The sequence below is a fragment of the Haemorhous mexicanus genome, chromosome 26 (genome assembly GCF_027477595.1).
Source record: "Haemorhous mexicanus isolate bHaeMex1 chromosome 26, bHaeMex1.pri, whole genome shotgun sequence".
Classification (NCBI taxonomy): Eukaryota; Metazoa; Chordata; class Aves; order Passeriformes; family Fringillidae; genus Haemorhous; species Haemorhous mexicanus.
In genome coordinates this window covers 2337560-2365303 of record NC_082366.1, presented here as the reverse complement: position 1 = coordinate 2365303, position 27744 = coordinate 2337560, and the positions used below count along the sequence as shown (strand labels likewise).

Sequence of the window (27744 nt, the reverse complement as noted above, 5' to 3'; positions counted from 1 at the left end):
TTGACTTCTGAGAAGCAAAAACATTTGCTCGAATTTCTCATAAACAAATCCCATAAAACAAAATGCTCTCTTATACTCCATTTCACTCCAAATCCCAAAGAAACTTGGGATGTTGGAGGGCAAGTTATTTCTTTTGGCTGGCCTTGCTAGAAAAAAATGGCATGCTTTATTTTCCTCTTTACAGGATTCATATTGTGTTAATAAAGTGCTCTTGATTCCCTCTGGCTGACTCTGCAGGAAAACTATTCTTGCAAAGCTTCTAGTCTGGGTTAAAGAAATCTTGCTTAAAACTGCCCATAATTGTTCCAGTCTCTTAAGTTGAATGCTGAGCATTTGAAATTCTGCCAAATTTGAGCCAGGATTGGGTGTTCTACGCTGGCAGGATAAGCTGACCAAAGGTAAGGAATTCAGTGAAGGCAGGGGGAATTCGACCTGGTGTTTCTTTGAGCCAGCTTCTGTATTTCTGACCTTGCTCTGAAGAGAGTGGAAAGACATGAGAAAATCAAACCAGATGAGAGTTTAATGGGAGATATTCCATCAGCGAGGCCCCAGTCCTGGAGCAGCCCCTGGGAGCAGCTCTCCTGCTCTGCAAGGACTGCTCATCCTGCTCACCAAGGGCTGCTCACCCTGCTCACCAAGGGCTGCTCATCCTGCTCACCAAGGGCTGCTCACCCTGCTCACCCAGGACTGCTCACCCTGCTCTCCTGCTCACCCTGCTCACCAAGGGCTGCTCACCCTGCTCACCAAGGACTGCTCACCCTGCTCTCCTGCTCACCCAGGACTGCTCACCCTGCTCTCCTGCTCACCCTGCTCACCCTGCTCTCCTGCTCACCCTGCTCACCAAGGACTGCTCACCCTGCTCTCCAAGGACTGCTCACCCTGCTCACCAAGGGCTGCTCACGCTGCTCACCAAGGGCTGCTCACCCTACTCTCCTGCTCACCCTGCTCACCAAGGACTGCTCACCCTGCTCACCAAGGACTGCTCATCCTGCTCACCAAGGACTGCTCATCCTGCTCACCAAGGGCTGCTCATCCTGCTCACCAAGGGCTGCTCACCCTGCTCACCAAGGGCTGCTCACCCTGCTCACCAAGGACTGCTCACCCTGCTCACCAAGGACTGCTCACCCTGCTCACCAAGGACTGCTCACCCTGCTCACCAAGGACTGCTCACCCTGCTCACCAAGGACTGCTCACCTTGCTCTCCAAGGACTGCTCACCCTGCTCACCAAGGACTGCTCACCCTGCTCAGCAAGGGCTGCTCATCCTGCTCACCAAGGACTGCTCACCTTGCTCACCTAGGACTGCTCACCCTGCTCACCTAGGACTGCTCACCCTGCTCACCAAGGGCTGCTCACCTTGCTCACCCTGCTCTCCTCCCAAGGCTGGACACAGGCACCAGGAAGCTGACACTGGAAAGGAGCCTGGGGACAGCCAGACTGGGAAAGAATGGGAGCGGCCCTTCATCCTTGGAGAAATCCCTCAAGGAATGCAGCTCTGGTAAACACAGGGTGATCAACAACTCCAAAAGAGAGAGAAATGCACTCAAGGAACTTCAGAGCTAGAAAATCAAGCACTGGGGATGTCAGTTTTCCCTCCAGGGCAGGGATGGGACACCCAGGTGTCCTCAGATCCATCAGGAGATGCTTTCAGTGTTATTCCACACCTTGCAGCTCTGCCCAAAGCTGTTCTGCACTGCAGGAGTTAAGCTAAAAACCCTAAATAACCTTCCAGGGATCTGCTTTCCAGCCCCTTTAATCTTCCCATTTCCGTGCTTGGTGGGTACATTCAGTGTCCTCTAGGTTTGTCTGAGCCTTCAGCACAGCTTGGTTGGTGTCAGCTCTTGCCAAGCAGTTCAGTTCTGTCAGCCAGGATGTGATTCCTCCCAACCCTCAGTTAATTCAAATGTGAGCTCTGAGAAAACTTTGGCAACATTTTTTTAGTGTGTGGAGGGGCATGCAAAATCAGAGCACCAGAACGTTTCATCAGTGTCAATATTACAAAGTTTTTCTTCTGATTGTAGCAGGTTTTCTTTTAACTTAAGCTAATATTGGAAGAAGAAGTGGCTTTGGTTTTCCTTGGCATTATTCATGCCCAAGCTGCCTTTTATTCCCATTCAAAAACCTAGGAGCCATTTGCAGTGCTATCATCCATGTCTCCAGCAGGTTTTATCTCAAGGAGAAAAACCTATTGCCACTTTAAACCAGCAATGATTTGTCAGAATTTTGAAGAGAAAAAAAAAAAAATTAAAAATCCTTTTCCTTCGTGGTTTTTAGAGCAGGAATCAGGATAACCAGGAGTCTTGGCAGAGAGAGCTCACACCCCAGCCCACCTGAAGGGGAGCAGACATTCCCATTTTTCCATTACATTAATTACTTATTGCTATCCCAAAAAGACCAGAAGGATCCTTGGAAAGGTAATAATTTCATGACAAAGCAGAACAACTCTTTTGCTGTAAGGACTCAAGCAGCTTATGAACAACTGCACCAGGTCAGCCAAAGGTCTACCTTTCCTGGCCAGTAACACCACATGTAATAAAACTATCAGGGAGAATTACCACATTCCTCATTTGGGTCTGTCCCCTCCAACAACTGTTCCCAACTATTACTTGGCTTTGAAGTTCCCTTCTCCCATTTCAGATCTAAGGCAGGCACTGGGGACCCAAAAGACCATTCTAATTATGATAGTTACTATAATAAAGGATATCACCTTTCCCCACAAACCTTGCCTCCTCATTCCTCCACGGGAATGCTTTCCCTTGCACATTGTTGGCCTCACTACACTTGATCTTCAGTTTTCAAAGCTGAATATTTATGCAGAACAATAAAGTTTCTGATCCTCCAATTACCCTGCACTGAAATGCTTCCATGCATAACAAGCACACGTACAAGCAAACACTGGGAGGATCAGGACCTGAGATAAACCATCAGTTGTAATGTGTCTGTGTCCAAACTCATTAAAGATGATAAGAAGCCCGTGGAAATCAATCTCACTTTATAAGTAATTCTGTATTTGCCCAGGTTATTTTTTCTGGAAGTGATTTTCAAAGAGCTAAAGAGAGCACACACACAAAAGGGGAAAAAAAGCACCACAGCAAAGACACCTAAAATAAACCAGCACTGCTATTTAAGCAGTCTGAGAGAATCCAAATCAGGTGGGATTACAGAAACAGGCAAGAGCTACACAGCTGAGGGGGGTTTTATTTCCTTAGAGAGCTCCCCCCTCTCAGCTTGTGTCCCTTTTCTGCACAGAACACCCCTGTGTCCCTCCACTCAGAGCCTTCACCATCATTCATGCCTCCTCTTCTGCACACAGCCCACATCTTTTCTTCCCCTGAGAAGAGTTAAACACTCTTGTTCCTCCAAAGAACAATTTATTTTTCCTGACAAGGCCTTTTATGCAATTAGCTGGAGAAGCCATAGCCAAAAAGAAAGAATAACACATGTAAAACCACGCCAGAGAACAGAGTAGGTAGGAACTTGTTGAGTCTATTACCAGACAAAATGTTTCAATCAATGGTGTGTTCTCATAAATTAAAAGCCATATTTATCCCTAACTATAACCATCCCTGAGCAATGTGGAATAGAGAGAAAACACTTTAGAAAAAATTTGAAGCTCCTAAATGAGGAAGGGAGGAAGCAGCAGATGAGACAAGGACAGTGCAGGGTCATCTCCCAGACAAAGAATTTATTGTACAGGTGAGAATGGAGGTGCCACAGCATTGAGGGCTGAGCAGAGCCTGCCAATCACCCCAACTTATCCCAGTCTGGTGTGATTTGGAGACATTACAGAACCATTTGAACCTAGTTAAAACTTGGGCATTTATGTGGGGTTTGTGCTGTACAAATATTGAGCCCAGAAGAGCCAGAACTCTTTGCTGCAGATCCCAGACAAAAGGATTTGCACTGCAGACCATAAAAGATCATTCTTTTTCAATTACACTTGACAGGTCTGAGTTATTGTAGGAGGAATAGGTTTGGAGCAGTAACAGTGAACCAGAGAACATAATGTAATTTGAGAAACAGCACAAAAACCTCATCACATCCTTTTCCTTTTCAGCTGGGAGTGCAAGATCATATCTTTTCACCCCTCCATCCTTGTTCATCCCTTTACTCTTCCACTTGAGCTGCTTTGATTCAGATTTAGGGCCCCCATTCATCCCAGTTAGATGGCTTTTCTGTAAAGCTGCTTTCCAACCCCTGCTCTGCTTCTGTTGACAGGATTTCACTGCTTTCCAGAAAAGTGATGGATTTCTCACACACCACGATTTCTAAAGGTCCCTTCTTCAACAGCATCCTCCTCAGCACAAAACCCTTGAGCAGTTGTGTTAAAGGAGTGGCTCTGGCCCAAAGAAGGATCTTTTTGCCTGCTGTGAGCTCCATCACTCCTCATTTTTGTTTCCAGTAGTGCAAGCAGAGGCTGCTGCTCCATGCCTGGGGACAGAAAACGAGGAGCAGGTCACCCCCAGGAGCCATCCTCAGCTCCCTGCCTGCAGGCTTTGGGCTCCTGAGGGCCTCCCCAGGCTGCTGCTGGGGTTTGTCTCACAAGGAGGAGGTTTCTCCCTAGCCCTGTCCTTCCATCTCCCCTTCTTTACTCTGTTCAGCCACCGAGTCCAGTCCCACCATGGGATTTTGTGAACTTCTTTTGTTCCTTCAGGCAATTGGTTTTGCTGGAACTGCATCCTCCCTAAGAAATCCAGGACAATTTGCTTCTGCTTTTGCTTGCAGTGCTTAGCACGTTGTCAGCACTCCCACTGAAGCAATCACACTGGAAATAAGAGTTGCTTCTTCCAGTTCTGGCATTTACACATTTTTATGAGACGTTGGAAGAGTACAGTTGGACATTTTCCCCCCTTGCAAATGCTGAGACAGTAATAAGTAACAGATTCACAGAGTTCTGACTTGGATCTAGGTGTTTCTGACATGTACCATGTCTTTCAAATATATTACACACTCTAATGCTCCTGTTATCAGGAGCTTAAGCTTTTTACATCCTCCTCTCCCCATCAGCAGTGGAACCAGGGAGGATTCCCACCACAAAGCTCCCCTGCACACTTCCCACAAAACAAAGCAGCCTGCTGGGGCTCCAGTTGGGAGCAACTTCTTGCATCATCTGGGATCATTTTCTTACCCTGTTATTACCTCTAATCACCAATACTTCAGTGTTTCTAGGAAGTTTCAAAAGGGGAAGGCAGTTAAAAATTATTTGAACAAATAATATCATGAAGCAAGCTCAGAATCCCTCCACAGTGTTTGGGACCTCCTCCTAATTCAAGAGCTGTTTGTGGGACATGCCTGGTGGGACCCTCTTCAGCCCTGGATGAAGTGTACCTTATCTGATGGCACAAAGATACAAGAATTTAAAATTATGGAGGGGTTTGGGTAAGAAGGGACTTTGGAGATCATTTAGTCCCACCTCACACCTTCCACTAAAGCAGGTTGCTCCAAGCCCCATCCAGCCTGGCCTGGGGACACTTCCAGGGATGGGGGGCAGCCACAGCTTCTCTGGCTGCTCATTTTATCCTGGTATTTCCAGCTGCAAAGCAAGGAGATTAGGTCCAGTTGAATCCAAATGAACATCCTGAGATAAATGCCTGAGACAGCCCATTGCTATGGCTCTGAGTAGAACGCTGCCAGAAAGTGAAGGGGGAATGAAAATTGAGATTCATTATGTTTGAAGTGGACTTTTGACCAGGAAGATGAATGGCTGCATTTTTCTGGGCAGATTTACAGGCCAAATGAATCCCTGGTTTAACCTCTGAACTCAGAAGGTTTCATAAAGGGAGGAATTTGAATTCCCAGGCATTACAGGATTGAAGCTGTGGTCATTTCAACCTAGAAGAGAAAGAGGAAAACCCACAAGAGGGTAGGTAGGGAAGGAAGGTTTAAGAGTGCTGCTTCCAGACCATCAGACAGCAATGGATACACTAAGAAAAAAGCAGATGCCCTGGAAGAAGTAGAATATCAAAATGTTTGGTACTGTCTGCTCTCAGGTCACTGATGACCATGGAAAATCACATCCTGCAGTGTCCTCAACCAGAAAATCCCAGCTAGCCCTGACTGCTTAGTAGATGGCTGACCCTCTTTCCATGGAAAGATGGGCTTTGTCTTCTCCTCACCTCGTTTTTTGACATGAGCAGCTCAGAGGAGTAGAATCTTTTTTGGTAGCAACTGCTGAAGTTGCTACCAAAAAAAGGTGAGAGGAGCCACATCACCCCAAACAACTGCAGCAGCTCAGAGGAGGAGAATCACACAGAAAATACAGATTATAACTACAAAACCCTTCCCAATTTCAGACTGTGGTAGAATTTCTACAGCACTCAGATATATTCAGCATACATCCCCAAAGGTAAATATCACAGAATGGTTTGGGTTGGAGGGAGTCTTAAAAAGAATTTAATCCCAACCCCCTGCCATCTCCAAGAGCTGTGAATGATTTAAAAGTGAAAAAGGGAGTAGAGATACCAAATGTAACATGAATAAATATTGGCAGCTGGCCCTGATATCATGTTCAGTGGGCTCCCAGCTGATTCTTCACACACAGTGCATTTGCCTTTCCTTCCTCCCAGCTGGCACTAAAGTAGCAACAGCCTCAATTTCAGATTTTGGGAAGTTTTTTTACTGTTACCAGACTTGTAGCAGCATTTAAGGCTGCACTTAACATAAAACTGAGCTATTTTCTGGCTGTCTGTAAAAAATGGAACACGAGCTAACATTAAATAAGAGATCAGGCAGGGTTTTGAGGCTAAAATCCCATTCTTAATGGAATTTTAAAAACACACTGACAAGCCCAGCCCTTTGTTGGTGCAGGCTGGTTTCTGGGAATGCAGTGACCAAGGATTTGCATCTGTTTGCATGTAGAACTTGTAACTGTTGAACGAGCCAGGGCTCCTAAGCACAGATGAATGTTTGTTGATTCTGTCCTAATTGGTGTTGCATTAATACCAGCACTGGATCCCAGCCCTACACGTGGTGCTACAGAAACAGAACAGATGCTCTGTTCCAATGATCTCAGCTTAAAACTGAGCCTGCAGCTTAACACCAGCCTAGCAAAGTCCCTTAAGGTACCAGTTGTTTAAAAAAAAAGAAAACATTTTTAGGAATAGTGTTGACCCTTCTGAGCTCTTCTCCAGGGAAATCTAATTTCATTTAGAGGAAATATAACCATGCTGTTTGAAAGTATCACAAGGGGTTTTCTGCACTGTCAGAATTTTCTTTGGAACAGAAAAATCTTTCTGATGTTACCAAACAAACAAAAAAATCTTACAAATATATTCCACCAAGCAACAAAAGGGAAAGCAGTTAAAGGGTCTTATCAGTACAAATGGCCTTGGGGCTGAAGTTATTTTCTCTATCTTTTAATCCCTTTCTGAAAGGTCTGGAAGCTCCCTGTGTTACCCACAGAGTCACCAAGTGCCCCTTCCCAGCTTCCATCACCACCAAGTCCAGTGGAAGTTTAGGAGAGGTAATCCTGACATGGTAATCCTGACATTTAGAGATTAAATCCTGATTTAAGCAAAATAACTCTTCTTTTAAAAAACCAAACCTGGATGTTGAAAACAGAGAGTTGGGCTATGAGCATAAAATAGTGTAAAATAACACAATAACCATTCCCAGAATGGTTTGGATTGGAGGAGACCTTAAAGCTCATCCCATCCCACCCCCTGCCATGGACAGGGACACCTTCCACTGTCCCAGGGTGCTCCCAGCCCTGTCCAGCCTGGCCTGGGACACTTCCAGGTGCAAACATTTTAATCTCCATCTCTCAGCTAGGAAGGAATCTGCAGTGCTAGGAATTTCCCTGAGAATTTTCAGTTTTTGTTGGGCCTTGGGATAAGAGACATGGATTGGTAACTGCCTTAATGAACTTACAGGACAGAAAACACTGCCAAAAGAAGCTTCCCTGCTATCTAACATCTTTATCAACCAGGTGAAAAATGATGAACTCTAATTCCTCTTCCACTTTTGTTTCTCCCACAGGCATATCACAGGCAGGTTTCCTGACTATCCCCCTGAGAAGACAGGTGGTTCCAAGGCTATTCTTATTGAAAAACATCCAGAGCAGGTACTGGTTCCTCTTTTAATGAAAAAAAAATCATGGTGTTGGAGAAAGGTTTGCCACAAAACATGTCTGTTTATTTAAGTAGCAATTTTCCCTAACAGTAGCTCTAGTTCTCCAAGAACCTTATGGTTAAAAGAATAAATAAAATAAAAAGAATGAGATTTCTTCCCAGGGTGTTTAAATCAGGTATCAAAATCTGTTCCCTTTTGGGCTGTGCAGCCACTTAATCACCACTGAAGGTGCTCAGGTGATGGGAAAGAAGTGGAGAACAGCAGCAGAGAAGAGTTTCCAGTGCAGGCAGGGCTAAGCCTTGATTTACTGCCAAGGCTCATTAAGGAAATTGAACATCCCAGCAAAGGAAGTACCTCAGTTTATCTTGTGTGTTGTAGGTTGTTTTCCTGGTAAATCCCTCTCCTGATTTCTCTGGCTAATGGAAGTGGCTGATAATCTCTTCCTCTGATCACTGAGTGTCACACAGGGAAAGTGATTAAGCCCAGCTGAAGGCAGTGCTCAGCACTTGGAGCCTTTCCCACCCATCCCGGGGAGCCAAGGGGGTGATGGGTCTGTTGGGGGAGAACAGGAAGCAGGATTTGGCCCCTGAGTGAACCACTGTGCTGGGCTAACAAAACTTAAGAGGTCAAAACCCAAATTCTGTAGCCCTGAAACTGAGATTGTTGCATGATTTTTCTGCAAGTGGTGTTCTAACCCAGGCGTGGTAAAAGAGGATTTTTATAGACTCACAGAATGGTTTGGGTTGGAAGGGACATAAAAATCTTCTCATTGCAGCCACCCTGACACCTTCCACTAGCCCAGGTTGCTCAGAGCCCCATCCAGGCTGGCCCTGAATGCTTCCAGGATGGGGAATTTTGGATCCCTGGGGCACACAGCAGTCTCTGGGTGGTTTGGGGGGATGTAAGGACAGCACAGAACACAGCACTAACCATCAGCTAGCTTTGCTAAAAACACAGGAAAACTGCTGCAAACAGCTCACTAAAGCTGAGTTTGGGGCATGCTCCTGCTTTTAGCCAAGTTCAGGGGCTAAACCCTGCTGGGCTCTGCTCTGTGGACTTTGTGAGGTCCCCAGGACAAGGTGAGAGATGAGACTCTGACTCCAAGTTCTCAGAAGGCTGATATATTATATTATATTATATTATATTATATTATATTATATTATATTATATTATATTATATTATATTATATTATATTATATTATATTATATTATATTATATTATATTATATTATATTATATTATATTATATTATATTATATTATATTATATTATATTATATTATACTATATTATATTATACTATATTTTATTATACTATATTATATTATACTATATTTTATTATACTATATTTTATTATACTATATTTTATTATATTTTATTATACTATATTTTATTATATTTTATTATACTATATTTTATTATATTTTATTATACTATATTTTATTATATATTATTTTAACTTTACTAAAGAAAGAGAAAGGATACAGACAGAAGGCTTAACAAGAATGAATAATAAAAACTCATGACTGACTCCTCAGAGTCTGACACAGCTGGCTGTGATTGGCCATTAATTAATAATAATTCACATGGAACCAATCAAACATTCACCTGCTGGTAAACAATGTCCAGACCACATTCCAAAGCAGCAAACACAGGAGCAGCAATCAGATAATTGTTGTTTTCATTTCTCTCTGAGGCTCCTCAGCTTCCCAGGAGAGGAAATCCTGGTGAAGGATTTCAGAAATTTTTCTGATTTTTCAGAAAATGTGACAGTGACACTGCTGTTCAGGCAGGCAGGGGGAAGGAGACCCTCAGTGAAGTTTTCAGCTTCCAAAGCAGAAACTCCTGCCAGAGTCCAGAAGGCTTTGTTGGGAGCCACCCAGCAAGTGGGGCTGATTGCTGGGGAAGGGTTTGGGGGATGTGATGCCAAATAGAGCTGCCAGCATCAAGGATTAACACAGCTGGGGAAGAAAACACAGCAAGGAATTATTCTGAGCAGCACTGGATGTGGAGGTAGATTCTGGAGAAATGGGTTTAACCTTCCTGTCATGCTCCCAGCTTTCAATTCCCACCTTCAGCTGTTTTGTTGCCTTTCCTGAGCATCTGCTTTTTCTTTGCATGGAAAAAAATGGAATCCAGAACTCTGGAGAGGCTGTTTTACTGCTAGTTTTCCCTGCACTATGGAAAAAAAAACCAAAAAAACCTTTCCTCTATTTTCCTAACAAATTTTCACAGGCAATTATCTGATTTTCACCAATTTTGGGGCCTGTTTTATTCTCCCTTTTTAGCCAGCAGAATATGTGTCACAGCCTCAAGAGATCTCCACAATGCACCTGGCCAGAAAAAGTCCAGTGCAATCATGATTTTACCTGAATGTCAGACAAGTAAAACATTTTCTGTTCCACTGAGTCAGCTGCCTATTAAAAACATCCCTGAGGCCACTGGGTTTGTTCCACACACTGGGCAACATAGAAAAGGAAATCCTGGCCCCATGGAAGGTGATGGGAGTTTTGTCCTTGACTCCAGGGGGGACAGGAGTGCACCTCTTGTCTGTATGAGCTCCTGTTTGAGCAGGGGTTGGGTACTCCCAAGTCAAACTCCATGAAAAATCAAGACTGAGCTGTATTTAAAAAGGGAGCATTTTATAAGGCTTCAGTAAAGACACTTTGGGGAAAATAAAATACAAATTAATCACGTCACGAACCATTGCTGCATTATTATACATTCTATATTTCTTGATCCTTTGACAACCCTGACCTTACTTGACTTTGTGATGTAGCTGGCCTCCTGCACAAACTGCTTCCATGACATTTTACAAATTCCCTCCCAAAGACTTCCCAATGCACAGCACTTGGTGCTTCAGTCAGAAGAAGAAGTGCTGTCCCTTGAAAAGAAGCTTTTTCTCTACTTTACTTGCTCTTCAAGAGAAATTTAACATTCCAGGACATTGGTGTAATAATCTCCCTGCATCTGTTCCAGATTTCTATCCCTAATGGTTTTTTATGTTTTGCTGCACAGATAATCATCAGTTGTGACAATTTTTAGCTTTGCCCTTATCCTGCTGCCAACAAAATTATGATCTTTCCCTGTAGTTCATTAAGTCTCATCACCATGAAAATAAGCCAAGAGAGTTGCCATTTCACAGGCACTTCCCCCTCTCCCAGCTCCTCATTTCCAATATTAAATAACATTAAAAAAAAAAAAAGAAGGAGTCAGAGAAGAACTAAAAGCCTTAAAATATTCTGAATATTTCTAGAGGGAAACTCTACTTAGCCTCTGTTAAATTACACAACACTGAAAATACTCACCTACAGGCAGCAATCTACCTACCCCAAAACACCACAGCAAAAATCCTCCATAAAGAAGAAACATTTCCTAGATTCCAACCAAACTTCTTTCTGTAGAGTTAATATTCCAAGAGAGGAATTTTCCCTCCAGGAGCACTGTTAGAGCCAGGTTCTGAGGCTGCTCTCACCTGCACAGCTGGAGATCCAGCATTCCCAAACTCACTCTAGCCCTGCTTTTCTTTTGTGCCCACATCTCTAAAAGGCAAGAAGTTCAAGTAAGGTTTTCTTTCAAGGAATAAGGGAAGGTTTTATTCCTGAGGAAGAACTTTTACCTGAGCCAACACCAAAACTTCCTGAGTCTGAGGACAGCAGAACAAGTGAGTCCTGCTGGCAGCTGGAAGTTTTCTTATTCTTGGCTCATATAAACCAGTATTAGACATTTTCATTCACAGGCTACACTCTGGTTTAGTGCCCAGTTCTTCTCCTCCCTCCAAAAAAAAGGAGATTTGCACTGCAAGATTTTAGAAGCATGGTTGAACTGATCTAGGAATACAAAAGTCAATTAAAGTTTCATGGATCATCAGTTTTAAAGGAAAATGTCTTTTCAGCCACTAAAGAAAATGTTACTGGAGAAGAATCACCACTGGCACAACAGGAGTTCTGGGAAAGACTGGGAAAAAATACGAAGAGGCTAAAATTATTCTGCTCCTACTGAAACAGTTTCTTCCTCAGTATTAAGAGTTTGCTAACTACTTTCTGCATCATCTCAAAACCAGACAACCTAGCAAAGGAAAGGGGAGTCCAAAACAACTTAAGAAGACATCTGCTTCTCTTCCCACCATGAAGTTTTCTCCAGGGCAAAAAAATAAAAACAAAACAACAACCCTACACTAAAATGTGGGTGAATTGCCTACTCATCTCAAACTAACCTTTGCTTGCCATTCCCTTTCTTCCCTCCCATTTTGTCAGATTGTTCAGGCATCTCCTTGCTGTGGTATTTTCTGGGTCCCCAGGACGAAGGAGGAATTGAGAATCTGACTCCATGTTCTCAGAAGGCTTATATATTATATTATATTATATTATATTATATTATATTATATTATATTATATTATATTATATTATATTATATTATATTATATTATATTATATTATATTATATTATACTATATTATACTATATTATATTATATTATATTATATTATACTATATTATACTATATTATACTATATTATACTAAAACTATACTAAAGAAAGAGAAAGGATACAGACAGAAGGCTTAACAAGAATGAATAATAAAAACTCATGACTGACTCCTCAGGGTCTGACACAGCTGGCTGTGATTGGCCATTAATTAATAACAGTTCACATGGAACCAATCAAACATTCACCTGTTGGTAAACAATGTCCAGCCACATTCCAAAGCAGCAAACACAGGAGCAGCAATCAGATAATTATTATTTACATTTTTATCTGAGACTTCTCAGCTTCCCAGGAGAGGAAATCCTGGTGAAGGGTTTTTCAGAAAATATGATGGTGACACCTTGCAGCTGGAGGGGAAGTGGTTCTGTATAAAAGAGCAGAAGCCACTCAAGGTTGGACACACAGCTTCCCCCAGCTCTGCAATCCTGGAGCTGCTTGGAGCAGAGCTGGAGGAGCTGCAGCAAGGGAGGCAGAGGGACAAGGACACTTGAGCTGCTCAGTGCCATCCCAGCAGGTTCATGAGAACACAAACTCTGGCTCAGCCCTTCCAGCATCACTGCTCTGTGCAGAAACAGGAGAGCAGATAGATCACTGCACTCAGAGTGTGGGTGCACTGAGGTACTGCCTGCAGAATGGCCCTGCTGCAAACTGGGACCTTTTGTCAACCACTTGTGTGTCTGCAGGTATCCTGCTGGACAGAGGTGCTGGGGATGGTTCTGGTTCCCCTTTGCAGGCAGAGCAGAGGTGACAGGGTTGGGTTTCTGGCTGTGTAGGAGCACTGCAGTAAAGGATCCACTCCGAGTAGCTGTGTTGGTTTTGGATCCAACAGGCCTGCTGGGACTCTAAAAACCTGTTCTGAACTCCAGTCAATCTGTTAATCTATCCCAGGGAATGAAATGCTTTGCTGCTTATCACCACAAGATGTGACTGAGCAGTGCTCAGGGCTTGAATTACCATATTTAATTAAATGTAAGGTACTGAAAGGCTTGGGGAGAGCCTCTAATGGAACTGCCCTGGCTGCAGAGCACAGCCCTTGTCACTGTCCCCCTCCAGCATCCAGTGCTCACTACATTAAAAGGCATACTTGAGAAAACAAATATTTTCACTGTTACAGGAAACACATCTTACAGTTAGAAATGTTTTATTTTCCCCTCTTTCACAGTATTGCCAGTATTAGTGGTCCATTAATAAACTTCAGTGGGTTTCTGATTTAGACTCATTAGTAAATTATCTTAGAATTCCTCTCAGGGACAAGAAAGCTGCCTAGAAACAAGAGAATGGTGGAAGCAGCAAATTTTTCCCTGCCTTTTTCAGATAATAAAGTATAATTGGCCAGGAACTAAAGATATGGGAATTGATGGAGCTGTACCCAGTTATCAGCTGCTACTTGCTTGCAGGGATAAAGATGCTGAGCTGTCCCTGTGTATCTGTCAGGGTTTGTCACAATATCTCCATCCAATCTCCCTCAGCCACTAGAACAATTTCAGTCTTTAGCCATTTATTGAAATTAGACACACCTCAGGGCAGCCTCTCAAAATCCATCCCTGTAAAAATCAATCTGCCTTACAAACAGCAGGACAAATTCATCATCTGGGTCTGAGATAATTCGTTATGAATTCATCATCTGGGTCTGAGTCCAGAGGGAACTTTTTGAGTTGTGTGTCATTAGAATATTCTGCTTCTGGACAGCTTCAGGACCTGCTTTTACTCCATAGAAGCCCCCATGATTTGGGACAGAGAAATCAGCCTTTTCCTAATGATGAATTGGGATATTCAGCACCTGCGCTGGAGTTGGTCAGCACAAAAAGGCTTCTCTGGGATGGTCTGGAATTCAGAGAGTGCAGCCTGTTGGATTTTGTGTTTTCCCAATCCCATTCCTCCCTGCCTCTTTCAGATCGTCGAGGAGCTGGCTGCCAAAAAGGCAAAGGCAGAGGCAGAGAAAAATGAAGCAGATAAGAAGGTAAAAGAAGTCAAGGAACCTGTCCAAGAGAAAAAGCCAGCAAAAGCTGGAAAGGAGGTAAGGAATGAAAGCAGGTTGTGAAGCCTCAGGTGTGGGCAGGGGCTGGAAAGTGACATTGAAGTGGTCACCAAAGCTCCAGGCTCGGGTTCAGGAGACAAAGAACTGCCTGAGGTTGGTCTCTCTCAGCCTTCCCATGAGCTCAGTGATGCTGGGGAACTTTTTACCTCTCATGTTTTAGGGATGGCCACAACTGAGCTCAGTGGGAAGAGCTGATGGAGGTGCAGACTGTCAGGGGCATCAATGACAGCAAAAATCCACTTTGGGGCTTTGAGATCATTGCCAGGACACAAAGTGGCAAACAAGCATTCCCTGACCCTCTTTCCTTGGAAAATCCCAGCTAGCCCTGACTGCTTAGTAAATGTCTGACCCTCTTTCCATGGGAAGATGGGCTTTGTCTTCTCCTCACCTCGTTTTTTGACATGAGCACCTGCTGAAGTTGCTACCAAAAAAAGGTGAGAGGAGCCACATCACCCCAAACAACTGCAGCAGCTCAGAGGAGGAGAATCACACAGAAAATACAGATTGTAAGCAGAAAACCCTTCCCAATTTCAGACTGTGGTAGAATTTCTACAGCACTCAGATATAGTCAGCATACATCCCCAAAGGTAAATATCACAGAATGGTTTGGGTTGGAGGGAGCCTTAAAAGAATTTAATGGTGCAGAGGAGTTCATCACTGCCACCCCTTGCAGAATTAGGAATTAAAAGCCTCAGAGCTTGTGTGGATTTCAAACTAATTTTTAAACCCCATAAAGCCATGAATTTTCCATGTTCTCAGGGTAGGAACTAGTTTTGTTTCAAATATCAATAGACACCACTTAATGTACAATATACCCCCTGAAATCTTTGAGGTAAAGGGCTGCTTTCACAAAAGACACTTCCAGATTATTCCAGGAGCAGCTTCACAGAGCAAACCACCTGTGGAACAGAGCAGTGACCAAAGGGCATCTTCAAAAGCAAGCTGTGCAACAAAAATTGTCAGCTTTTGCTGAAGCAGCAGCTTTTCTTTCTCATTTACCTCCACAGTATAAACAAAAGTTAAAAGAATATATATTTTTTTAATAAGGGTCATTAATCTTTCACTAAATATGTGGAGGAGAAGGGTGAGTTTTCTAGGGCAAAGCTTACTCTTCACTGCAAGTTTTACACAAATTAATTTGAAGGCCTAACCCTAGAACAAATATATTTCCAAAAAATGATGCTTTTCTTGGACAACATCCATTAATCTGGCCAAAGCTCTCAGAACATCTAGCCAGGAACCTAAATTACATGAATTTAGGCAGCATCAGTCAATTTAATTGGAAGGTAGATACCTACATGTTAACTTGCAAATGAGCATCTTGAAAACACTATTTGGGGGTTTGGGGTGGGTTGTTTTTCTTTTTCCCTTGAATAAAAATGTAAATGAAAATACAAAAATGTAAATGAAAATACACAGCAGGCTGAAGGAGCAAATACAGGAAAGTTTTTCAAGGTCTTTAAGCCTGATTGCTTTGGTAACTAGGAAGGGTTGTGGCTGTTCCTGTGCAAACCAAATTTTTAAGTCCTGTGCACATTTTGAAGTTCTGGTTGCATGTCTTCAGTCATTCCCTCGTTACTGTGACCAGTTTGCTGGGTGACACTGTCACAGCCCTGGTGAAGCTCCTGAAACTGGATGGCATCTCACCCATCTGCTTAAAAACCTGATTTTCTCAGGATAAAACTGGATTCCTTCTTGGTTTTGCACATTTCTGAAGATAAGAACCAACAACAGCAGAACTGTGTCTCGATCCCCTGGCAGCCTGTGCAAGGCTGTTTTGAACTGGGGTGAAATAACAGCATGGAGCTCTGGGGTTTTATAACTTCATGTCATTCCCATCTCCTCAGCCATCACAACTCCTGTCAAGTAAAATTCTGAGCCATTATATCAGGTTCTCTCTGGTTCATGGAGAAACAACAAAGGGAACATTCTCTCCAAGGTTATAGCACTGACAGGAGAAAAAAAAGAGTATCTTAGACCAGTTGAGAAGTATTTGGAAAAGTTCTAACAGCAGGACTCTTATTAAAATAAGTGTAGGCTATAAGTCATAGGGATGCAGGCAGAAAAAAGCTCTGCTCCCAACTTCAGCTCTCAAAGAAAACAAAAGTTGGATCCCAGAAGGAAACTTAAGTATTTCTGAAAAGCCTGATAGCAATCTTTACAAAGAGTATTTGATATCAAAGGAACTTCGCTTTTTCTTTTCTCTGCAAGGTGCTGATTTGATTTCCCTAAGGAACAAAACAACCCACGGCTCCATCCCCCCCAAAAAAATCCCTTTTTCCAAAAGCAGCAGCAGTCTGGGCTGCCTCACCCAGCAACCTGCTGGAGCTTGTCCCACTGAATGAGAGCAGGGCTGTGCATCCCTGAATTTCACCCAGAAATGCCAAACAGTGAGGCACATCCCTGTCCCTGGTGAAACCTCTGAGGGAAATCTCCAAAGGAAATGTGCCCAGTGCAGCCAGTTCAGTTTTCCCTGCTGTCCAGTGGGAATCACCTGGTGTGGAGCTGGCTTTGGAAAGCCTCAGAAATAGATTGAGGTTCTTCTTTCCACATTTCTTAATTAATTCAAATTACATTGCTTAAATTCAAACATATATTGCTGGTTCAAGGGATTTTAACTAATTTAAAACAGAATAAGTGTGGACTCAATGCACTGAAAATCAAATATATGAACTGGTTTCAAAGGAAAAGTTCTTTTTATTATGTTGACTCTTAGGCTGTTAATTGAGGCAGGAGAAAACAGAGCAGCAACTGTCCTTAAGACACAAGAGAGTGGGTTTGATTAAAATCAATTAAATTGACACAATGATATCATTGACATCAGTGTATAAAACCACTGAAGCAAATAACTAAAACAATTCATTGGCTTGTTTATAACAGTAAAATGTTGATGTGTCCTGTGGTGTTGAGAGGCTAAAAATGAAGAACCCATTTTTAGGCTGGTTTGGGGGGGAGTTTGTTTGTTGGGTTTTTTAGTTGTTGACACATTTTCTCTGAGAACATCGTGGTTGAATCATTTTCTAGAAAATACCATGGAAAAATGGTAAAAGAAAGATTCTGCCCACTGTAAATGATCCAAGGATGAACCTCAAAGTGCCACAGCCTGTGAAGCTGGGAATACATTGGGGTAACTGGGGATTTGGGCTCAAATCCTCCAACTTTTTGTTACACTTTAAACAAAGTTCTAAAACAAAACAGTCAAGAGCCTCCCCAGTCTCTTTCAAATCCACCTATAGGGCAGAAGTGATAAATGTATTATTTTCCTGTCCTTCTGGGCCCAGACTGGAATTGCTGTAATGATACTTTAATTAAAACCAGACATTTGATAACTCCCATAATGGGGCTGCAGCTGGACCTGCAGGTAGCAGATATTTCTCCAATTACAGGGCTTATTTAGGGGGGAGTTTAGTTTTAATCATCCCAAGAGCTGCTGATATTTTATCTTGCTGGTAGCAAGTGGTTTGCAGGTTATTTAGCAAAATCTTGTTTGGTATAAATCCACATTCACCTCCTCCCCAAACAGTGATCTAATCTCTCTTTATCAACTATTGCCTCACTCAGATCTAAAGACATGGCTGATACAAGATGAAGAAACTGTGATCATTTTCTGGGAGGGTTTTCCCTGCTTCAAGGAAATGAAATTGTTTCAGGAATGTGGCAATGGCAGGAAAAGTAACAGAAAAAAATGCCATTTCAATGAAATTCCATTTCAATATTGCAAGTCTCCTACCTAAATTACATTTTCAAACAAGCTGGAGTTTAATTCTTGTTTAATTTGGTGACAAAATGACGAGTGGAAGGTGTCCCTGCCCATGGCAGGGAGTGGAATTGGATTTTTCAGGCCTTTCCCAACCCATTCCATAATTGTGTGGAACAATGCTGCCAGCAATTCCTCTCTTCACTTTCCCCCCAATCCAGGTAGTGGATGAAGGCTGGAAAATGGCTCCAAGCAATTTCCTTTTGATGCTGGAGGAAGGAAGCTCTCAGTACCAAGGTCAGTAGAAAAAGACAGCAATTCCAGCTGGAATGTTCTCCCAGAGCAGCTTAATGGCAAGGTCATTCCTATAAGGTCAAGTGGGAAGCTGCCCAAACTATGGAATGTTATAAAAATTAGGATGTTAGATTAAAAAATGGTGTTGAGGAAGGGAGGCTCTCAGGACCTCAATTCTTCCAAGGAATCTGTCAAAACCATTGAGCTAATCATGCAGGAAGGGACATTTCTGTGGGTGAAAGTGAACAAACTCAAAGCTAAGTGCTTCAAAAAGCAAAAAAAGGATTTTAGGATTTTCTGAGGGCAACAAGGATGACATCAGGATAGCAAATAATTCAAATGCACCAGACTGTAGCTCAAATTTCAGCATAAGTGTTTTCATACTCCTGTAATTCTACCTGTCCTGTCTCCTCCAAGAGTGAAAACTCATGGGAAGAGTCCATGGATTCCTTCACAGCTGCTCCAATTATTTTTTATTATCTCTTTGAATAGGAGGAGCATCTTCTCAAGCAGAGGCACAAAACTCTGCATGGACTTGCTTCATGCAAAGTGTGTCAAAATAAAACATAACCCAGACTTTCAGCAAGGGGCCTGGCTGGTTTTTCACCTGGAGAAAGCACCAAAAAGCAGGGATTTCTTAATAAAAACCATGAAAGGGCATTTGGTTCTTTTCCAGATCTCTTCTATCCTCTCCTCTGCTTTTGATGCTTGTGTTTATCTCTTCAGCACTTGTCCTCAGTGCTCAGCCTGATCCACAAGTGAATTAGGAAGTCTTGCACTTGTCTGAAGTGGAAAATGGGGTTATTTTTGCTGTATCTCTGCAGATTCTGTTCTGATACAATGTGGGAAAATATCTTTTCTGCTCTCCACTCTTCAGAGCCAGTGCCTTGCTGAAATTCCTCCTATGAAAAGTCTCCATTATTCCCTCCTGCTGACAAATTGCTGGTGTCAAGTTTTCTGCCTGATTTGAGCTGGCTGGAAAGAAAGAAGTGAACTTAAACTTGCTAAATGTGCATCAGTAGTTTGGCCTGACCTCTGACTCGTAACAATTAGGATTTTCTTACACCTTATAAATCACAGAGCAGCTTTCTGGCTAAAAAAAGGAGCTTTGCATCCCATCTGCTCTCAACTACCACGTCAGAACCCTGCTGAAGGCAGCAGGAGCTTCAGATAAGCATCAAATCCATCCAAACTTCTTTCCTGAGCTGGCCCAGGATGAAATGGCACCTGGAAGTCAAAGGCAGCCTTGGCAAGGGTGGCACTCCCAGCCTGGCAGTGCCCAGGGCAGGGGCAGGAGGGGTTTGCCTTGGAAGGAACATGCTTGGCTGTAAGCTCAGCTCAGCAGTGGGTACCAGAGTTGTCAGAACCCAGGACATCCCTCTGGCTGCCCTGGAGGACTCCAGACCCTGGCAGGGGGCTCAGGGACCTTGGCACGGAGTCCAAACCACCTGTGCCTTGGATTTTAGCTCATGGAAACAATCACCAACTTTGTGTGAGGAGTTACAAACCACAAGAGTTTGAGTAGAATGACAGTGAATTTATCACAGGGTGAAAAAGTAGAATTTTGGGGATTTAGAAGAGTTAGATTGTTCAAGAAGCAAGATGGAGGAATCTGGGCATGTCCTGTCCTCCTTCTCCTTCTCCTTCTCCTTCTCCTTCTCCTTCTCCTTCTCCTTCTCCTTCTCCTTCTCCTTCTCCTTCTCCTTCTCCTTCTTCTTCTTCTTCTTCTTCTTCTTCTTCTTCTTTTCCTCATTGTCCTCGTTGTCCTCCTTGTCCTCCTTGTCCTCGTTGTCCTCCTTCTCCTTCTCCTTCTCCTTCTCCTTCTCGTCCCCTTCCCCTTCCCCTTCTCCTTTCCTTTCCTTTCCCTTCCCTTCTTCTCCTTCTCCTTCTCCTTCTCCTTCTCCTTCTCCTTCTCCTTCTCCTTCTCCTTCTCCTTCTCCTTCTCCTTCTCCTTCTCCTTCTCCTTCTCCTTCTCCTTCTCCTTCTCCTTCTCCTTCTCCTTCTCCTTCTCCTTCTCCTTCTCCCCTTCTTCTCCTTTGTCTTCTTCTTCTCCTTCTTCTTCTTCTTCTTCTTCTTCTTCTTCTTCTTCTTCTTCTTCTTTTCCTCCTTGTCCTCATTGTCCTTGTTGTCCTCCTTGTCCTCCTTCTCCTTCCCCTTCTCCTTCTCCTCCTCCTTCTCCTTTGTCTTCTTCTCCTCCTTCTCCTCCTTCTCCTTGTCCTCCATCTCCTGCTGGGATGGTGACACTTTTGGATTGGTTTCGAGTCTAACATAGGTGATAGGTCTTAGAATCTCTGCTGGCCAGAGTGACCCCAAGAAGTGTTAGAAAGTCTCTTTTCCCAGCCTGGCAGTCAGAGAAGGAGTCAGGACTCTTCTGTTCTCCTTCTCAAGGCTGTTTATCTATAACATTCTTTCTCTGGCCTGCTGAGGTCCATTCAGCAGGTCAGTCAGAGGCACACTGGCTGCCCTCAGAGTGATGATATCTTTTTATACTAAAAGCTACATTATTTATCAATACCTATCACCTGTGTTAGACAGTGAGCTTCTACCTTAAACTAATCCAAAAGTGCCAACATCACCCAGAACATGGAGGACAAGAAGAAGAAAGAAGAAGGAAAGGACATGCCCAAGTTCCTCCATCTTGGGACCCCGAGCCCCCATTCTAAAAACCCCCAAAATCTATTTTTCACCCCATGACAAACTAACTGTTATTCTACTTAAACTCTTTTGACTTGTAATTCCTCATATAAAGGTGGGATTATAATTTGCTCCATGGGTCAAAATCAAAGGCACAGGGGTCCTGGGCTCTGTGCCAAGGTCTCTGAGCCCCCTGGCAGGGGCTGGAGCCATCCAGGGCAGCCAGAGGGATGTCCTGGGTTCCAGCAGAGAGATATTGGAAAATTATTGTCAATAAAGTACACGAAGTTGTTGGTATAAAAAGCCAACACTGCCCCAAGGGCAGGGACTGTGCCCTGCTGGACAGATCTCAGCAGGGCAGAGAAAGAATGGAACAGGTAAGAGAAAATGAACAACCTTGGAGAGCAGAGCTGAGGAGCCTCGGCTTCCTCGGTCATGGGGCTGGGAAAAAAGAGACTTTCTAATACCTTGGGAGTCATCTCAAGCAACCTGAGAAGAGTGAGGAGTAAAAACACCACTGGGGGGACTTGGGCAGCAGTGGAGACTCCCAAATTTCACAATTATCTCATGAGAGAAGCCTGGGGGGTTACAAGGGGATGGGGGATTTGTCACCAGACTGTATCTGAAAACCAGGACCTGCTCTGAGCCCTGCACACACAGAATTTTGGGGGGTTATCCCCACAGTGTGAGAGATTCCCATTTCAAAGCACAGAATTTTGGGGGTTATCCCCACGGTATGAGTGCCTCAGTGATTCCCATTTCCAAACAATTTTTGGGGGGTTATCCCCACGGTGTGAGTGCCTCTGTGATTCCCATTTCCAAACAATTTTTGGGGTTATCCCCACAGTGTGAGTGCCTCTGTGATTCCCATTTCCAAACACAGAACTTTGGGGGTTATCCCCACGGTGTGAGTGCCTCTGTGATTCCCATTTCCAAACACAGAATTTTTGGGGTTATCCCCACAGTGTGAGTGCCTCAGTGATTCCCATTTCCAAACAGAATTTTTGGGGGTTATCCCCTCAGTGTGAGTGCCTCAGTGATTCCCATTTCCAAACACAGAATTTTTGGGGTTATCCCCTCAGTGTGAGTGCCTCTGTGATTCCCATTTCAAAGCACAGAATTTTTGGGGGTTATCCCCACAGTGTGAGTGCCTCAGTGATTCCCATTTCCAAACAGAATTTTTGGGGTTATCCCCTCAGTGTGAGTGCCCCAGTGGTTCCCATTTCCAAACACAGAATTTTTGGGGTAATCCCCACGGTGTGAGTGCCTCTGTGGTTCCCATTTCAAAGCACAGAATTTTGGGGGTTATCCCCACAGTGTGAGTGCCTCTGTGGTTCCCATTTCCAAACACAGAATTTTTGGGGGTTATCCCCACAGTGTGAGTGCCTCTGTGATTCCCATTTCCAAACAATTTTTGGGGTTATCCCCACAGTGTGAGTGCCTCTGTGGTTCCCATTCCCAGTTACACACCCCCACACCTCCAGCCCATCCTGCTGGAGCTGCCAGCTGCTCCCCAGCTCTGAGGCACATGAGAAGGAGCCTTTTCCTGCACAGAGCACAAGCAGGAGCCCTCAGGGTGGAAAAGCTCTCTGGCAGGCTTCAAAGAATACCTGCACTTCTGGCTTAGGCACAGGAGGAGTCTGTAGCTGTGCAGTTCAACTTCAGGTGGGTTTTGGGGGTTTTTTTTCCTCCTTTTCTCCTGGTGAGCCAGGTCTGTTTGACACCACACTTATTTTTAGTAATTAGCTGTTTTAGCTGTTAATTCCTCCTTGCAGCACAATCCTCCTGCAGCACTTTGGGCTTTTCATTGCAGGGCACTCACACAATACTACCTGGTGGTTGTCCAGAATGATTTTATTTTTAATCTAACCATGGATTCTTTGAATCAGATTCTTTCATCAGAATCAAATCTACAACAACATCCACCCATTTTTATTTTTAGGCTGTTTTTCTCTCAGTAAAAGAATTATGCAGGAAAAAAATAAGTCTGAGTTTGGACTTTCTGTTGAGAACTTTTTTCCCCTAGTCTTATGCAGAAATAAGTCCCTTGCTATCAGCATTTGCACAGAAGTTCAGATTTATTTGTGCAGAAACCTTGAGGATTGAAGCAACAGAGCTTGGTTAAGAAATGTTTGTATCAGGAATAATTCAAAGCCCCTGTTTGTATCAGGAGTAATTCAAAGTGTGTCTAAAGTTCACCTGAATGACAGCTGACCAAACAACAAACATCTTTGTTTTGTCACAGCCCCAACACTGAATTTGAAGAAAGTGTTCCCATCCCATGAAAATGGTGCTTCATACCTAGCTCACTTCAATATTTTTAAAATATAGATCAGTTTTGGTGAAAATCTAAACATTTCACTTACAAACTTTTTCACTCTGTGTTTTTAACTCTTCCACCAAGCTGGAGCTGCTGCCTAAACTTCACTGGAAGCTTTTTATCCTCCTAGAGCTGTCCCTGGCCATTTTTCTAGTGGCTGAACTCCACTTGCCAAGCCCTAAACCCCTTATTTTCAATGCTGTGGTTGGAAACAGCCTCTGTGTGTGGCATCTCCTGTCACACTGGAGTAGCCAGAGTTTACATGAGGCAAATGTAAGGCTGAGCTTTTCCTCCCTCTATTTTTGCAGTGTGAGGCAGCAATGTGCAATTTTCCCCATTCTACAGATGATATTTATGGCTTGCTCAGTGTCACAGAGGATATTTGAGTTCAAATACTCCCTGGTGTGCCCAAATATTCCTTGAAGGTGTGGTGATACTCTGTATTTTTAACCAGCCTTCAAGAGATTCAAATCCTTCAGCCAGGAGGTTCAAAGTGAAGCTTCACGATTCAAATAAATATTTTATAATTGTTAGTCACAGGGTGTTCTGTGAAATTCTGGGATGTTGGAGTTCCCTACTGGTCTGCAGAGCTGGGATGCAGATTTAGGAGTGCTCTGGGCTGCCTTTGAGCCCTGAGCTAGCTCTGCATATAAAACAATCCCAAAATAAGCATACACTATTTTAGAAAAGGTGACATAAATTTCACTGCCTACACACAGGCCCAGAAATAGCTCCTGGAGCTGGCTGACCCTGCCTGTAACAAAATACCAGACTCTGCTGACCAGCCAGTGAAAACATAACATCCTTAGCCTCCTGACCCCCCTTTAAAATTAACTTTGAAACATTTTGTTGATCTATAAAAGAATAACAGAGCATCTAGCACCTTTGAGTTATTGATCTCTCTACTAAAATTAGGCCCCTCTAACCCAGTGGTTAATATAACACTCAGATAAGTCATGGCCAGGTAATCCCAGAGTCTGGGGGGACCCTCCCTGGTTTGCCTGCAGTGGGTATTAACCACTAATCAATCTACAAAATGACAATAAACAATTATGAAAAAAAAAAGCAGAATAGAACAACCTACAGATCCCTCTATGAAAAATAAATCTCTAAAGCCTGGTACTCCTGTGAAAACATAGCACTTGCAACCTGCTGACCCAGTCAGGAAAGTGTTTAAAAATTCACATAACTCCTGTGTAACGTCCCCTTTCCCCAAGGCTGGAATCCAGGCTGGAGGAGCTGCCTCATAACTTGGGCAAATCAGCTTTTCCTGCTGAAATATTACATGACATCTGTCATGCCCTCTGATGACCCACGAGTAATTCAAAGAAATTAAATGTCTGTACTTTGGAGTTTCTTCCATTGCCAAAATATCCCCTGTCCTCCTCCATCCCCACCATCCTCAGTGCTGAAATTAAGATTGCTCACCTGCAAGAACTACTCCTTCTATAAACTTTGTAAAACTCCAAATCCTCTGCCTGGAATTGGGCCCTGAAAAATTTTCGGGGGGGGATGGAAAGAGCAGCCAGTCTTGGATCAATTAAAACTTGGATGTTAAAACCTTTCTGAATTTGCACAGTGCCTTCAGCAGGAAAGGGGAGAATATCAGATAGAAGATCTGTGCAAATAGAAGAGCTGTGCAAATAGAATGTCTGTACAAATAGAAGATCTGTGCAAATAGAAGATCTGTGCAAATAGAAGATCTGTGCAAATAGAATGTCTGTACAAATAGAGTGTTGTACAAATAGAAGATCTGCACAAATAGAATGTCTGTACAAATAGAAGATCTGCACAAATAGAATGTCTGTACAAATAGAAGATCTGTGCAAATAGAAGATCTGTGCAAATAGAAGATCTGTACAAATAGAGTGTCTCTCCAAAACTGATTCCTAGAGCAGCCAACGTCTGAAAGTGGAAAACTGTCATTTCAAATCATCAGGAAATTGAATTAGCACACACAGCTGGAGATTAGCTGTCATTTAGGAAGATACAATCAGGGCTTGAAAGGCAAGATATGAACTGTCTCCCTTCAAATTACCTCAAGAAGTGAAGGAAGAAAAGAGGAGTTTCCATTAAAACGAGGCACTTAGAGAACTCAGATATGCACTGAGCTCATCAGACTTCATTTAGTTTTCTTTCTAAAGAGCAAATTGCAGTTTGCCTCAACAAAAATAACGAGCTGCACCTCGGGATCATTAGGTACTTCATCATAAATAGCTTTTGTTTCATCCCCAGCTCCACAAATTTGCTGTCACTGGGTGCTAGGTCTCCTTATTGCTTCTCCTTTGCACAGCACTTCAAAACAGAGGGGCTGGATCAGGTGGGTCTTGGCTCTTTTGGGCTTAACTGCCTTTTAATTTCTGAATTGAGCTTAAAACCCCCTTAAAAAGTGAAGCCACTGTGTGGCCATGCATCCCTTGTGGTCAGCTGCAGGTTATTCTCTGTCACCCTCACTGTCCCCTCCCTCTCCCCCACCTCCACGTGCTCAGTGCTGGTTTTACTCCCATTCCAGTGCCCCTGTTCCCATATTTCAGCCTCCTGGGAATGACTAGAAAGGTCAGCTCCCCGGGATGCAGCAGCTTTAGCTGAGCCATGGGGAGGACAGGGAAATTTGGGGGTTGAATTAACCCCCTTCCTTTGGTCCCCAAGCCAAGTGACACTGGTGGAGAGCCCATCCTTCAGGGCAGGAGCCACCCCTGTGCCTCCTGCATGGAAAAGATCAAATCCCTGTGAAATAAAAATAAAATAAAATAAAATAAAATAAAATAAAATAAAATAAAATAAAATAAAATAAAATAAAATAAAATAAAATAAAATAAAATAAAATAAAATAAAATAAAATAAAATAAAATAAAATAAAATAAAGTCAGAATCAGGCAGAGGACAGGGCTCGTGGAGATTGAGCATGCTCCAGGCTCTCTGTCCCATTATCCTCCTGAATTCTGGTCCCACTCTGCAGCCCAAGGCAAAAGCAGAAATCCCTTCAGCTCAGGATTTGCAGATCCTAACAGAACAGGGCTCTGAAGGTGGGGAGGGTCCCTGGAGCCTGCTGCTTTCCTGCAGCTCATCAGTGAATAGCAGCTGCCTACAGCCACCCTTTCTTTTGCCTCCAGAAGCAGTTGGAGGAACCAATGGCTTCTGTAACTTTCCCCCTTTTTTTTTTTTTCTCTCTTTTGGCTCACAGTCTTCTGGGAGAACAGAGATAACAAATCAGATTTTCTCCAGGATCATGACCCAGAGCTGATCAAAGCAGGGGAACGGGGAGAAGTGGAGGAGGAGATCAGAGTGCAGGTGAGCTTACAATAGCAGGAGGACACTGCTCACGTGCATTACCTGGGGAGATTTTTCTCCAGCTGTAAGAACTGGCCCTGGCACAGCCCTTCCCCCCTTCCAGAGTCCCTGCTACCTGTTCTTTCAGCTGAACAATTGTGGCAGAACAGAAAACTGAGGAAGGTTGCTCTGTGTTTGTCTTGGGCAGGTCGATGAGGTGATGGAGGAGAAGCTGCTGAGAGTCAAAGAGGCTGTGGATGGAGAGACAGGTGCTCCAGCCAAACCTGGCAAAGAGAAGGTAACAGCAGCAAGCTGGGAGAATTGAGGGGTAGCCTCAGTTCCATCAGTGCAAGCCTCAGGGACAGACATCAAAATGTGCCCCCCTGAGCATTTACAAGTCAGGAACATCAGAAAATCTCTTCACCTGTGGCTATTTTCAGGGCCTTCTCCATTAGCTCTTGCTCTTTAACTTGTGTAAATATTGCTTAGGGCAAGTGGAGCTATTCCAGAGATAAATCACTACAAGATATTTCAGATTTTCACCTTCCTGAAATCCTTGGATGCAGTCAAACAGCAAAATGGAAGCAATCCCTCTCTTTAGTCTGACCAGTTCAGATTAATAGTTTTCCAAGGAAAACAGGGATCTGGAGGCCAGTGAGTTTTCCAGCTGCTGGCTGTTTTCCTCCTGAATAAGGACTGGTTATTATGTCTCAAGACCATACACCACAAAAAATTCCCTCTGAATGTTTTGATGTAACCTTTCATTTGTCTGTAACACCACATAGATCACACACAGCCAGGTACTCATTAAGTTACTACATCCTATTCAAGGGCTGGGGAATTTGCAATTAAGCCAAGTTTATTTAGGCATAAAAAATAGGTTAAACCCCCCCAAAACACAGCAAATGTCATGTTCACATCTAGTTTTACACC

The 27744-nt window shown here is 43.4% G+C and overlaps 1 protein-coding gene across 1 annotated transcript in view; it reads left to right on the top strand.

The window, feature by feature from the left end:
- IQCA1 (IQ motif containing with AAA domain 1) overlaps nucleotides 1–27744 on the top strand; it is a 150194-nt gene that overhangs the window by 89819 nt on the left and 32631 nt on the right. The window contains exons 9-13 of the mRNA XM_059868160.1: nucleotides 7977–8061; nucleotides 14453–14575; nucleotides 18515–18590; nucleotides 26726–26832; nucleotides 27020–27109. Of these exons, the coding sequence (XP_059724143.1) occupies nucleotides 7977–8061; nucleotides 14453–14575; nucleotides 18515–18590; nucleotides 26726–26832; nucleotides 27020–27109 (481 nt within the window). The remainder of the gene's footprint in view (nucleotides 1–7976; nucleotides 8062–14452; nucleotides 14576–18514; nucleotides 18591–26725; nucleotides 26833–27019; nucleotides 27110–27744) is intronic.